We start from the raw sequence: 15661 nt of genomic DNA on the forward strand, positions 1-15661 counted from the left end.
CAGTCATAGCGATTGGGGCAACAGTCCTGGATGACAGGATAGTCCCCTAGTACCTGGAATGTCCCCCCTAAACGGGGGCAGTTGTGAGGTAGGCTATAATCTCTGTCTATTTGGTCAATTTCTCTTTCAGTTTCATAATTAGCCTATTTACTCTTCTCATCCTACTTGCCCAGGGCTCTCTCCTACCTGCACTATGCCTGTAAACAGAGAAAGTGAACAGAAAATTAGTGGCTCGTAATAGCAGAAGTTTCATAGATCCCCACAACCAATCCAAGCTCATAGGCAAACCGAGGGGGGGGGTTTGTTTCCTAGTGCCTGGAAACCCCCTCCAAGCCTGGGGCACTGTATAATTGAGGTGGCTGGACCCTGCCCCGCTTCACACAGCTCTGCTTAAAAAGGGGAAGCTGCGTGCACCTAACAGTAGTGCACGCAGCATTGTCCATGTATATTATGGGGATAGGAAGAGTTGGAGAGCAGCCAAGCACTGTCTAAAATTATAACCACACCCCCATGCATGCTGGTCACGCCCACTGGTGGCGTGGTGTGGAAACCCCCCCTCTACAAATCCTACGTTTGTCCCTGAAGCTTACTTTTTTAAAATGACACCTACCATTTAATATCTGCTTCATCCAAAACTTTTCAATAACACAACACACTAAAGAGGACGCATCACCAATTGCCATTTTATTGTTGTACCACACTGTGCCACGTTACAAAGACAACAACTTAGATGTGATGAGTATATAATACAGAATACTTTCTATGCTCTCAGGAGAGCTGTGAGATCTAGAGGAATCGGACTGGGTGAGCAGTCTACATTGAGAGCTTGAGTCCGCTTTCTCCTTTGACAGCCTCAGCCCACAGTCCCACAGCCCATACTCTACATTCCGATACCCACTGCTGTAGTGGTGGTATTGGCTGGTGGTGGTGCCAATAGATAGACACAAACCGCTGAAATTACTGCTCGAGTCTTCTGTGGCTTTTTTTCTGCTTCAGGCACGGTGATTGTGGACTAGTGCCAGCTCAGACATGCAACCTTCCTGCTGTGAGGTCTGAAGGAAGCTCTTCAAAGAAAGAGTATATTCTATAAAGAGCATGTTTTATTAAGCGCTTGTGTTATGTGTTATGGAAGAACCCATTTTTGTTGCAAACAGCATAATGCACAAGATATTATGCAGTACGGCAGTTGAATGGCAGCTGAGAACCTGGTGATACGTTACATTACAAATCTCATACAGGTGCCTGACACATTCTTTTTATACTCACTACCAAATGGATAAATCATTAAGTAACCACTCCGAGGAGGCCCTTGATATAGGCCTATCACATGGTCCATCTCAGAGCTCAGATCAGTGAGAGCCTCAATCTCAGCTAAGGTGGAATTGTGAAAACTTTATGCAACGTGACACTAAAAGGCTGGGCTCTAGGGTTGAGAACTGTATAAAGCTGGGTACACACTACACGGTTTTCGTCCAATGATCGGCTCAATCAGCCGACATACAACCGCTCGTTCAAAAGTCGGGTCAGTGTGTGTAGTGACACGATAGTCGAAAGTCTGCCCAAATGGACGATTGTCGCCTCATTTGGTTGGTCGTACCGTTTAATATTTTCATTCCAATCTCGTTTACGTTGTGTAGTGTGTATAAACTTCCGACCGATCCACAACAGTGAGTACGAAATTACAGTCATTGCTCACGACAACATGGCTGTAAAAAGTTGCTAAAGGGACGTCTACTCTTCCCTTTATCGTCCTAAACAAGGCTAGTGTGGATGCAGTCCATGGACCGAGCAATCGGACCATCGATCGCATGTAAAATCGCTCGGCATAGAAAGTTGGTTGAAATTTCTGTAGTGTGTACCCAGCTTTAGGGAGCAAGGAGTGGGAATGGCAATAATAAGGCATTAGACTTAACCAAAATTGGCAATTTGCATGCAGGACACTACCCTGAAAAGCTTGATTGTCCTTGTAGTCATGTGACTCTTATCAGGTCTAGAAGTTCATCTCAAGGTAAATAACAGTGATCAAAAAGTCGGGTGGGAGCAGTGTAATACTTGGCAATAATAATAAAAACTGTTGGAGGTTATTGCCCACACCTGCTAGAACTGGTCAGACTGGTGGTCAGTGGTCTAACACACACTGCTGGCTGTAGTGCTCACATAGTGCCTGTTATAATAGGAGAAACAATGGTTTATTCTATTATAATAACACTCTGTTGTGCTCCAATAGCTGGGCGGCTAGTGAAAACAGCCGGATGGAGCACCCAGGAAATAGGTGCTGGGGAGAACACTGCAGACTGAAAAACTAATAACTAACAATTTAATTGTATAAAACCATGTTGCATTGGAGGGGGAGGTAAATCTAAAATGTGGGGACAGATTTATAGTTGGGGTAGGGCATGTCCTAGTTAAACTTTAAATTCCAGTGTAAAAATAAAACAATCAAGTATTTGTGTGCTACATGACAAAGCAGTCAATATTTAACTTATGTGCAAAATAATAAATTAATTTACACCCCTTCCATTGTAACAATGTTTGTCCTCGAGCAAGCTTGCTCCTTTTTTTTTACTTTGCTCTCCTTAATAACTCATGCCCAAAAAGTTCACAAAAAAGTGGACATACACTTAAAACACACGCACACCTCTCAAGTGAAGGTAACATCTCAAGTCTTCAATATCCCACCCTCTATCATCCCCTCCCTCCCTTCATGGCATCTTTACTCTTTGTCAACCACACTTTCTAAACCAGTGAGGGGCAACATGTAAATAGCTGTAGGGTCTCATTCGCGGCCGTCCAGCCTTCAAAGGGGCCGCATAGAGGAAGGAGGGAGGGCACAGTACACACCTTCCTCCTCCGCGTTATGCTGTGTGACCTCCCGGCTCTGTGCAAAAGAAGTTACATGACGTTCTGATTAGATCAGGTGCAGTCAGCTGAGGGGCCCGCAGGTGAAGGCTCCACAGTTGCCCGCAGTTGTTCTTCACTCTTGTGCCCTTGATAAAGCTTGCACCAATATCTGCTTCCCAATGCATTTTATTCCCTTGCACAGGAATTTCACACAGCATCATTCAGCATGTGACAGCCTTCTTCCTTGTGGAAATATATGTATGTCATACTTGCCAACTCTCCCGAAATGTCCAGGAGACTCCCGAAATTCGGGTAGGTCTCCCGGACTCCTGGGAGAGCAGGCAAATATCCCGCAAACGGCATCTTGCTGTAAAAATGACAAGACTTGCGGTGAATCGCGTCATTTTGGCCCCGCCCCCGCTACAAAAACGGCATTCTGTCACGGGAGGCGGGGCCAAAATGACACAATTCACCGCGCCCTGCCCCTCCCGCCCTCCAACCACGCCCCCCTGCCTGGGATCTCCCAGAAAGAAGTTTAAAAAGGTTGGCAAGTATGATGTATGTGCTTGGTACACCGAGAGATGCTTCACCAAACACTAGGGCACAGACGCCGACCATTGCAGTTAGATGCAAAATTTGCAATGAACCACAGCAATCACTCAGACATTAGCTTTAATTACTCAACTTACCCCCAACAGATAGAAACGTATTGCTAATTGTTTGCTGTGTTTTAGTGCAAATTTTACACTTAAATGTCATGTTAGTCAACAAGACCTAGGGGTAAATTTATCAAGCTGCGTGTTTGAAAAAGTGGATATGTTGCCTATAGCAACCAATCAGATTCTAGTTACTATTTATTTAGTCCGTTTTACAAAATGACAGCTAGAATCTGATTGGTTGCTATAGGCAACATCTCCACTTTTTCAAACCCGCAGCTTCATAAATTTACCCCCAAGTGACTGTTATTACTGAATCAACAGCAAAAAAATTTAAATAAATAGCTTTGTGCTTGGTCCAGTTGAGAGCAGCATTAGGGTGCCCTGTAAGACCGTTGAGTAAGCGTAACTGAATAGTAACAGAGGAAGTGATTTGTGTGTGTTACTTCCTGTCACTGACAATTGCTGCAACAGATGTGTCAAATTCTCCAGTAAGATATTAATATAACATTGTAGTTACTTGCAAAAGGACCCGAATTTTCAGGTAGTGTCAGCATAGAAGATTTGATCTTATCCATCTTTTTGCTCCATTTTACAGTCTAGCAACTTGTCTTACATATGTTTTATGCATTATATATACTATTTATATTACAAAGTAAAGAAAGTTTCAAAACAGTTCCACAAAATATTTACCATATTATGAGGACCGGTCCTTGGTGAACAACCTGCTCTCCCGGGAGTTCGGGAGATCTACCGGGAATTCAGGAGTCTCCCAGACATTCTTGGAGAATAGACAAGTGTGATTTCTCATCACCTGACCAACGGTGTATGTGTTCCAGATATCTTTTCAGAATGACAAGTGAAATAACACATATCACAAATGGATTGTATACAATTAATCAGACACTAATTAGAATTTTTCTGGACAAGAGATGTGGAAAACACACAACAAGTAGAAGTCCTTAGGAACCGAACAGGTGAACCTCTGATCAGAGGATCATTTTCACTTAGGGGTATATTTACTAAACTGTGGGTTAGAAAAAGTGGATATGTTGCCTATAGCAACCAATCAGATTCTAGCTGTCATTTTTTTTAAGAGTGCACTAAATAAATGAAAGCTAGAATCTGATTGGTTGCTATAGGCAACATCTCCACTTTTTCAAACCCGCAGTTTAGTAAATCTAGCCCTTAATGTAAATTGCTTTAGACAGCTTGGCAGGAGATATCTGTTTGTTTTAAACAAACAGCAGTGTCTAAAACTGACATTGGCTCTAGTATTTTTCAAGCAATGGGCCCAATCTTCTGACATGGACACAATTGCAGCAATGAGTTTATATTCAAATTGTCTTGACTCCCTTATAGTCCTAGCCCTTTACCCAAAAAAGACCGTATTATACCCTACCTCAGATAACATTTTGGTAAATTGTGCTTCTTACCTACACCTATAAATACTTTTCAGTAATATTCCACCCCCTGTTCATATTCAGGGTAGGTCAGCTGTCAGCCCTGTGAGTGTGTTATATGCTTAAATTATTGAATGGCTAATGCAATGAGTCCAAAGTTCCTAGCTCCAGTAGGAGTGCAGGGAAAATAAACAGTGAGTTTACCAAGTTTGTAACCACATGCACACACAGCCCTGCTACCACGTGGACTAACCCAACAGCTTCCAGAGCCTTATAACCAAACATGACTCATGACACACGTCTCCTGCTGGCCAACAATGACACAATTCATATATCTCAGAATAAAGACGAGAGCTGGTCAACTTCAACAGAAAATATGCTCCACTGGTAAACACTGTTTATTTACTCTTGCAGTGGCATCAAATATGTGGATATAGTTTAATTTTTTACAGTTTAATTTTTTATATTTTAATTTTTTTATAGAGCACATTCAGCTTCTTTATAAAATATATTTATACATGTGAAAGTATGCTGCCACATTGCAAAACAATGATGGTTATTTATTTACTAACAAATTGCAGGATTGTAAAAACTCACAACAACCAATCAGACATGGGCATTCAGCTTTATTGAACAATGCTAATTGCTGATTGGTTTCTGTGGTTAGTAGACAAAATCATTCCATAGAAACGTTTAAATATATTAAGTACTTGTGCTCTCTCTCTCTGTCTCTCTCTCTCTCTCTCTCTCTCTCTCTCTCATGCTCAAAAAAGATCAACTGATGAAAACTGATACCTCATTCAAAAGGTACAGAAAAAAAAAAGTTATACCAGTCGACTCTCCCAGAATGTCCATGAGACTTCTGAAATTATGGATGATCTGCCAGGCTCTCTCTGTTGCCCGGCCAGATTACGATATGGTGGGCAGAACACAACGTGACAATGTGTTTTGCGTTGACACGCGTCCAGCAATACACGGTATGAATGTGCGTTTCTTGTCATCACACTGCAGTGGGTGGAGCATGATCAGGGTCACCATGAGGAATTTGGGGCCCCAGTACAGCAACTTTTTGGGGGCCCCTTCCACAGCCAATGGGGGTGGTGTCTCCACACCAGAGCAGTGGCATCTCCCACTCCAAAGGCAGGTCAAACCCCACACAGGCTTGAGCCCCAGTACTTTGAACCTGCCCCTTCCCCTCGGAGCCCCTGAGGATGATAATATTAATTGCGTCATTCTGTTGCAATGGGCAGAGCATGATGATTTGAGTCATGTCATTAAGTCCCACCTGACCTGACGTGATAGAGCCCCTTCCTCATCTCCCGTAGACATATATGTCAAAGGTACAGGGACGTAGTGGGTTTCTAGTGAGTGGTCACTGCCGTATTAAGTCCTCCTGTAGGACAAACGTGCCTGTACTTATTTATCCACATAATTGGGTCAATGAGACTCAATAATTCTCTCTACAGCTAGTTTTTGGACACTAATAGCCTCATCCTCCCACTACCAACCTAAACCAAACTTCAGTCCCCCCACAGCCTAACTTAGTTCTTTCCATAACCTAAACCAGTGTTGGCTAACCTGTGACACTCCAGGTGTTGTAAAACTACGAGCCCCAGCATGCTTTGCCAGCTATCAGATAGTTATCTACTGGCAAAGCATGCTGGGGCTTGTAGTTTCACAACACCTGGAGTGTCACAGGTTAGCCATCACTGACCTAAACCTAAATCCCCCACTAAATCCAATCCCTCAAACCCTCCTTCCTACAGTCTAACCATGACCGTCCCCGGTTAACCTCACCTGGAAAGAGCTTGAGAACTAGTAGGAAGCCGTGATAAATTAGGGAGTAGGGGGAAGTGGTAAGAAGCGAAAATCAGGGGAATAAACGGGTCATGAAAAGCAGGGTAATAGTGGAGAGAAGCTGGGCGGAAAACAATAGAGTGGTGGGCAGCATGGGATACGTGAAGCTATAAGTGACAGTAGCAGTATCAAGTATACAGAAGAGCGACCAGGTGAGCAATTGCTAGCGAGCAATTATCTTCCAGCAGGGTAATAGTGGAGAGAGTCGGGAGGGGGGACAGTAGCGTGGTGGGCAGCATGAGATGAGAGGAGCTATAAGTGACAGTAGCAGTATCAAGGATACAGAGGAACGACCAGGTGAGCAATTGTTAGCGAGCAATTATCTTCCAGCCAGTTATTCCTGTTTAAACAATTCTTTGAGCAACTGCACTTTGGAGCAATTACTGGGGAAAATTTGTTTGAACACATTACTGCCATACCAGTGCTACACACAGTGATTGTGTCCTGCATTGTACTGTATTTGTAATACAATAAGAACAAGGCAATGTTGCAATTGTCCTTTTAATCCCTTTGCGAGACATATCTGCTTTTTTTATTGCCCTGTTACTTTTGATTCCTATGGAAATCACTAACAGAACAAATACCAAGAAATCCAGAAAGCCCATTAGGAAACATAGCACTCATCCTCACCAAAAATTACATGTTTTTATGTAACGAGTCTTAGGTGACTCAACTTCAGCTATAGAAGTGAACTTGCTTTGCCAAGGATGAATCACATTTGAAGTCCCAGCTAAAAACAAGCTCGATCACCACTGCAGTAAGTCATAGTAAACCTATATTCCAGTGTCTTATATGAGAGATGTGTTGTTGGTAATTGCTTGGTATATTTATCCAAGCATCATTCAATTGTTCATTATAATTTGGCAAATGTAGGCAAATTCTTGGGTGGCACAGTGGTTAGCATTGTTGCCTCACAGAACTGGGGCCATGGGTGAGATTCTAACCAGGGTCCAATCTGTGTTGGGCTTGTATGTTCTCCCCATGTGGGGAGAACATACTCCAAAAACATACATGGTAGGTGAATTAGCTTTGGCCAAAATTAACCCTTGTGTGTCTTTGTGGTAAGGAATATAGATCCCAAGCTCCAGTTACAGATGTGAGTGTATACATATTCTCTGTGAAGTGCTATGTAACATGTAGGCATTGTACACAAACCAAACAATGAAAAAAATATAAAACTAAGTAACTCAGAAGCGAAAGTGATAAATTAATTTTTAAAAAATTATTGATAAATCAGTTTTGCAACCTTGTCCTCACTTGACTGGGAGCTGCAATGAGCTCTCTCAGGGCGTGGTACAGATGTTCATAGAAATATGCCAGCACTCGGCAGCGTGCAACGAGCAATGTCTTAATGTCCAAATTAATCTGAACTGTTCTGACATTCAAAGAAAGGGAAGACAATATATATTACCGCCCTCATCATATGACATACAAGTGGCATATACCAATGTTTGGCAAACCTGCAATCGATTTTAACCTGGCAAACAAATGCACAAAAATGGGCATAAAAGTGTATTTTACCTTACTGGTATCTTGGTGTCAATTTGTATGCCCAGAATTTCAGGATGCAATGTTATTTCATGTGTGGCAAGTCTACCTGTGAAGTCAGTGGCCCAAAGGCACTGTTTCATAACTTGGCAAAGTCAGCCAAACGTTATGGGGTCTTATTCAATGACATGGTGCATTGTGCACCAATGTTGTGTAACCGATAGCAACCAATCAGAAGTTAACTTTTATTTCCTCACCTCTGCTAAAAAATGAGATCTATAGTGGTTTATTATCACTGAAAGCCTCATCGCAGTCATAAGTCTGATCACAACGGAAAAATCAGTTATCGCTGCAATTTATGAAAAAAAATGCTATGTCCTGGTCGTAGTGTTAACTTCACTGGGTCAGTCTTCGCAGGGGTATGCATACGTGAGCCCTATAATTATATATTTTCATCTCTGCTTAACACATCTACTCCCAAATGCTGTCAACACAGGTTACTAGGTTACTAAATCACGAGATGTGTCCTAGCGCTACAGGCTACAAAACAGCCTAGTTCTTTATTCTGGTTAAAAAACTAAACAGAAAAAAGCTTCCTTATGTCTCACGTTGAGCCCAGGCCTAAGCACATCCATCCCCATTACAAAAAAATATTCATACACCAGTGTACATTAGCACCCATAAACAAGGATTATATTGCTTTTCCAATAAAACAAGAACTCACAAACAAACCTTTTTCATTGACATTGTAATTAATTTGCCTGCATGCGCTTCTGGTCATGTCTTCGAGAGCTACGCTGAAACAAATTTATCTCATGCATTCAATCCATGTGCATGATTCAATTCATCTATACACCAACACATGCACAAACCTCGCTCACGTCATTTGTGTTCCATTCAGTTGAACACACAGATCACAAAGCTACACAGAAGCCAAAGAGAACCACGAGAGAGGCAGAACTAAGACAATTACAATAACGGATATAAGTGACGTAGAAGAATGACCATTGTTACACAAAGACAGCAATGTGCTAGACGGTAGCAGCATAGATAACTAGTTTGTGCACTGCAGAGAGAGGTGTGAGGCCTGCAATAAGAAAATGCACAGGTCAGCTTAAAACTAGAGTCTACTTTTACAGTCCCTTCTCCCTGTTTATGTCGGATCATGTGTTTTTAAACACTTGGGGCTAGAATTACTAAGCTGCGGGTTTGAAAAAAAAGTGGGGATGTTGCCTATAGCAACCAATCAGATTCTAGCTGTCATTTTGTAGAAGGTACTAAATAAATGAAAGCTAGAATCTGAGTGGTTGCTATAGGCAACATCCCCACTTTTTCAAACCCGCAGCTTAGTAAATCTAGCCCTTGGACACAGAGTACAGCAATACAGATTTGAGTGATACAGTGTAGTATGAAGGATTGTGTACAGTCACATCAGGATTGTGTGAACAGGGGCAGAAAACAGTTGCCAATATATTCCTGTGACAGATTAGCCCTGGTTGGAATATTACAGTACTTGTCATTTAGAAACAATAAGCAATTCACTAACAAACTGCCTTAGAAGCCAGTCCTTCTGAGGCAACGGATTAGTGAATTGAGTAATATACTATATTGAAGTCCCAGTATAATAAAACAAAAATATATGCAGAAAACAGCAGAAGCACCACAAAGTGGGCTAAAAATGGCCTACACTGGAGTATATATAGATTTACCATACGGCTCCAAACTTGGTGGTCATAGCTCAATTCCAGTGCTGACTGGCCTTATTGTACGGTTGTCAAGCAGATCACACTTCACATATACAAATCAGACCAGTTTTCTCTATTGGTGGCCCTGGGGCCAAATAGCCCTCTGTGGCTGTCTTGTCTTGTGGCTTTCATTCTCCCTGTAACCTCCTCTGTTCTATGACACAGTTGTGGCCCACCAGTTATAAAAATATAACCAGCCCTTTTCTTGGAAAATGCCTGTGACAGTGTTGAAACTAGACACACGGTTGTATGAAGGAGAGGCGTGTTATTAGTTGCAGGGGAATTTGAACATGCTGTGATAATGATATATTGTATGTACTATCAAGTGCAACAGTAATGTGCTGGTGTACAATACATATTCTAATGAATGGGAATTATGTGGATAATAGAGGAGAAATGTAGAAAGATTGTCAATTGTTATGGAAACAGAGATAGTATTTTTCATGATATATAATGGTGTTGAGTATTATAATGAATTGAAAGGCATATTTAAAAAAAAATGGTTCTGGGCTTTATATCAATAGCCTTATGAGGTAACTGAGTTAACCTGGACAGGGCTCTATATTCTTTACAAAACATTGGTTATTGATGTGTATTATAATCTATTGGTGGCGGGTGCAGAATGTTATAATAAATTGGTCTTGAACTGGAGGCTCTGAACTATAATAGCCTTATCATTGGTTTGTCTAGTGGGCTTTATATGCTCCAGCTTGACCCTCTATACTGGAATAATTGAGTGATCTGAAAACATCTGAGACAACCTCGATTAAATTGAATTGGCTGAAATAACAGATTATTGTGCAGATAACAGATTATTGTACAGACAGGAGAAGAACGCGGCAATGTGTGACTCTGACGGCGGTATAAGCACAATATACTGTTTGTAGTCCAGTGATTGATGGATACAGAGTTAGCGCTACGCAGTGACATGTCTCTGGTATTTGGGAAACGCATTACACGTCTCTGATTAACCGCAGCGTATCTGTCATAGAACGTCCCCACTATACAGTCTGAGCGCTTTCTCCTCGCACCACCCAAGGAGTCTTTCTTTTGCCCGTTTGGACCCCTTACCTTTAATCTGACTTTCATAGTCTGCGGTTCGGTCCTTCCTTGGCTTTCCGTGAGATGCCATCCTGTACCCGGTGCCTGGCACTCACTGCTCTGCTGTCATATCACTTGTCAGCGCTGCCACCTTATATATCCATAAGCTCAGAGTCACCAGGGAACGCTGATCACTGATAGAATCCCGTCCACAGCAGTCTCTGGGTGATAGGAGTTGTGCAGTGTGCTGGGTACAGTCTAGGCTGGTCCCGGGAGAGGTTACTGCCTGCTACACTGGAGGACAGTGAGCTGCACGTTCATCCTGCCTTTCCCCGATCACCTTGTGTGCCAAGGGGGTGCCAGGGGCGACGTGCAGTGCCCGATGTGCGAGGCAGCGTGCTGGGCAGACCACGGACCTACAGGACAGTGCAATGCAACATGCAGGAAGTCCCTAGAGGTGCAGGCGGCGCTTACACATGTAGAGGTGCAGCGTGATGCAGTGCCCAGTGAAGGTGCAGGCAGTGTCCGCTGACTTCCAGCTGCATTGAGTGCAGTGCACCCAGGCACCGCCCCCTCCTCCCCTTCAGCTGTCTCTGTGTGATCACAGATTGATGTCTGTCCCTATAGCTGTGTCTCCAGCTGTCTCTAAGTGTAAGAAGACATCCGCCTCATTGTATATCTGTCCATAGGATATACCTGCCTGTGTATGTCTCTCTGGTCCCCTTTGTATCGCCTGTCCTGTGGATCTGCCTCCTCCCAGCTTATATATGCCTGTTATTATTTATGAATGAAGCACCAACACTCTTACAGGGATGTATAAATGAAGGAGGTGTATGTATTGTAGACAGACTGATCTAAATGATTTCCTCTCTATCACTTGTGTCTCTGTCTCTCCCCCACCTCCTAGGTCAGCATCTCACACAGTTTAGTGTGATTTTCTTCATCACAGTTACACTTCCCCATTTTTGGACCAATCAGACCCAGAGAATTGTGGGCTGATCATCTGTAGCTTGTATGGTACTGTGCATGCCGCAGCTCACTGGAAGACAGGGCATTATGGGTCCTGTAGTCCTGGGTGCTCTGTCATCAGCTCATCCTTGTTCAGACCCGATGAAAAGCATATTGTCTTCATAGGGCTCTTGAGAAAACAGCACAAATGCATTTGGTGTCAACACATAAAAGATGTTGTAAACACATTTAACCCAGTTCCTAAAGAACAATGTGTATGCAGTCCTTCCCATTGTCTTTTACACATTGATTTTATTAGTTTACCTGACAACTACTGCATAAAGCTCTGTCGTTTTTACATAAATCATTACTTCACAATGAATTGTCTATAGGAAAGATGCAAACCTTATCTTTATTGGTTTCGTACAGGGTAAACCATACCCATATTTACTACAAATTTAAAATATTGCAAATCAATTTCTATCACACTTGTCTACTGTTCCCACCTCGCTTGGAGATCCCCCCCCCCCCCATAGGCAAAATGAAGGTGGGGTGGGGGTTCTAGTGCCTGGAAACCCCCCTCCAAGCCTAGGGCACTGTATTATTGAGGTGACTGGACCCTGCTCCCACTGCACACAGCTCTGCTTAAAAAGGGGGAGCTGTGTGCACCTAACAGTAGTGCATGCAGCATTGCCCATGTATATTATGGGAATAGGAAGAGTTGGAGAGAAGCCATGCACTGTCTAAAATTATAACCACGCCCCCATGCATGCTGGTCACGCCCACTGATGGCGTGGTGTGAAAACCCCCCTCTACAAATCCTGCATTTGCCCCTGCCCCCCCCCCCCCCCCCTCCTAGGCCTCAATTTTAACCAAATTTTAACCAAATTTACCTAAAATATTCATAAACTGCACCCCCTTCATCGTTGCGGGCTGTCCCCCCATTTGTAGGTTACACTCAACCCACTTGTGGAAAAAAACCTAGCAATAATTATAAATTCTGATTGACTGCAAGTTTAGCTGAGTGTAGGGACTGGACAGAAGAGTAAGACGAGAGTTAACCCACTTAACACATATTGCAGTATATAGAATTAGCATTTCCTGTCTGTAATACAGAGTGCATTTTAAAGTAACTGTGACATCAACATGTGCTAGTGTTCTTTAATATATTGCCAAAGGTAAGTGCAGGGAGACAGTCTTCATGTTTATTACATGTGGTCCCACCCTTATAGCACTCCGGTTTATATGTAATGTTTGTGGTTAACACAATATAGTTTCCCTATGGCATAGTAAATCCCTATGGTGAACTGATAAGACTGAATGTTTGTTCAGCCTACACTGTGGATGGCTAATTTACAGTATCGCTATCTGGTCCAATACATGCAGGATCCACAAATACAATCGCTGGTACCATGTTGCTGTCATTATGCTTATCCCACAAGCCCTCTGAATAATGTCTCCCATTGCAGTGTCCTTCTGAAATATTAATGCACACAGATGTGATGATTGCACACACAGGATGATGTCTACATACAACGAGTGTAGACAGCTTTGCTCTTGGGCTCTAAATAAAACGCTTTATAGCCTTATCAGTGTTCATGGCTGTTTCGCCATCTGGTGATATGCTGCCTGGTTTATTACTGCTCTTACCTTGAATTCAAATCTAAGCATGCAGCAGTTTATAAATTGCAAAGAAGAATACTGTGCACACTCAGAACAAGGCAACAATAGTGCAGTTCCAGGCTGTACGAGTAAGGGTATAAATGTCATTTATGCCTCGCCAACAACTGTTCCTAGTTTCCAGGGATTTGACCCTGGAAATGTCCCTATGATCATTAGTACACACGATGCAAAGTCAGTCCAAACCCTGTAGTAAGTGAGAGAGTGGGTGGGTATGTGAGTCAATGAGCGAGTGACTTGCTATTCTGCCAAGATTTTTACAGTCTGCACAGGAGCTATAAATGTAATTTAACTATCTGCATCCACCACATATATACCAACGCTCATATACCATCCCACGGCCACCAAATACTGCCCCGGATACCATACGCCTTTACACGGTACACTGATGGGCTGTGGAGGCCTGTCATTGTTTATCAAATACAAGCAGGGTCACCCAGCGTTGCAGCCGGTCGGATTTGTAATGTGTAGCGGTTTTTATAAAATAGCAAATTATTTGGTAAACAGATCAAAAATGCTATTTAGAAAATAAGATTTGTTGCTTTTTTGTGTTGTTGTTATGTCGTGTTGTCACCAGGTTTCCTTCCAGCAGTCAAACAAACGTTTACATCCAAAAAATGATGTTTTTAATATTGTCATTCTGTCGTGTTGTCGCTATGTGATCTTACTTTTTCGATACTAAATAACTGTGTAAGATTTGTCAGCTTTAACTTGAGAGCCGTGGAAGATATTTGCCAACAAACAAACAAACTTGAGAGAGAGAGAGAGAGAGATAGAGAGAGATGTTAGTAGCTTTTAACTGTTTTGAGCATGACATTTGGAGAAAAGCATTGAGATGTGTTTTATTTAATCATGTGTAACATTTCTCTTAGTAGTGGATCTTAGGTCGCTGAGCATTTTGTGCCTATGGGCTCCAGAGAAGTGACTCTAGCCCTTTTGTTAACTGTTATATAGGAAATCACTTTAGGACTAAAATATTGTGTTGTTTAATTTCTGTAATATTACATAACAACAGGAACAAGAAAAGTGTTTCATACATTCTTTTTAGGGTGATGTTAGCTGTTTCTCCCCTCATTTGAATTAGAAAATATGGGGTATATTTACTTAACTGCGGGATTGAAAAAGTGGAGATGTTGCCTATAGCAACCAATCAGATTCTAGCTGTCATTTATGTAGTGCATTCTACAAAATGACAGCTAGAATCTGATTGGTTGATATAAACATCTCCCACTATTTCAAACCCGCAGTTTAGTAGTAGTCATACTGTGCAATGCTTTATATAGAACATTTAATTATTCACATTCCCAATGAAGCTCACATTCTATATTTCTTACCAAACAGACACACTGGCTTCTGCTGCATGCAAACACATGGAGAACAAAGTGCACACAGAACAGGATCGAACCCATGGCCCAAGCGCTGAGGCAGCAATACTGACCACAGTGCCACCCTAAATAAATACATACACATGGAATAAGAGAAATGTTTTGGGGTATTTTGTCTGTCCACCGTCCACTTTCTGTTCTAATATATGTTTGTACAGTCCCAATGTTGACCATCGGACACAGTGATACTTATTTCAAGATTCATATGTGCTCTGTCATCCCATTAAGACATGTAGCAGATCTCAAACACACATAAAACATCCCAAATAGGTCAGTGTGTATAAAGCCTTATTGTTCATTTACACTTTATATCTTTCATGAATAAAATGCACACTGAGGGAAATACCCAAGCTAATTAAAACGAGGCACAGACAGAAATAAAAACTAACAGGGGTATATTTACTACATTGCAGGTTTATAAAGATGGAGATGTTGCCTATAGCAACCAATCGGATTCTAGCTATCATGTATTCAGTACATTGTACAAAATGAGATCTAGACTCTAATTGGTTGCTATAGGCAACATCTTCATTTTTTCAAACCCGTAGTTAAGTAAATATATCCCTAAGAATTTAAATATAAGTGATTAATATGGGTCCTTGCCTCTGTAGCACCAT

At 42.1% G+C, this 15661-nt stretch overlaps 1 protein-coding gene across 1 annotated transcript in view; it reads right to left on the reverse strand.

Moving 5' to 3' along the window:
• Positions 1-11845, reverse strand: part of ARHGAP4 (Rho GTPase activating protein 4) — a 96567-nt gene extending 84722 nt beyond the window's left edge. The window contains 1 exon segment of the mRNA XM_075184840.1: positions 11062-11845. Within this exon segment, the coding sequence (XP_075040941.1) occupies positions 11062-11122 (61 nt within the window). The 5' untranslated portion in view covers positions 11123-11845.
• Between the last annotated feature and the right edge of the window lie 3816 nt (positions 11846-15661).

The sequence above is a fragment of the Mixophyes fleayi genome, chromosome 9 (assembly GCF_038048845.1).
Source record: "Mixophyes fleayi isolate aMixFle1 chromosome 9, aMixFle1.hap1, whole genome shotgun sequence".
Taxonomy (NCBI): Eukaryota; Metazoa; Chordata; class Amphibia; order Anura; family Limnodynastidae; genus Mixophyes; species Mixophyes fleayi.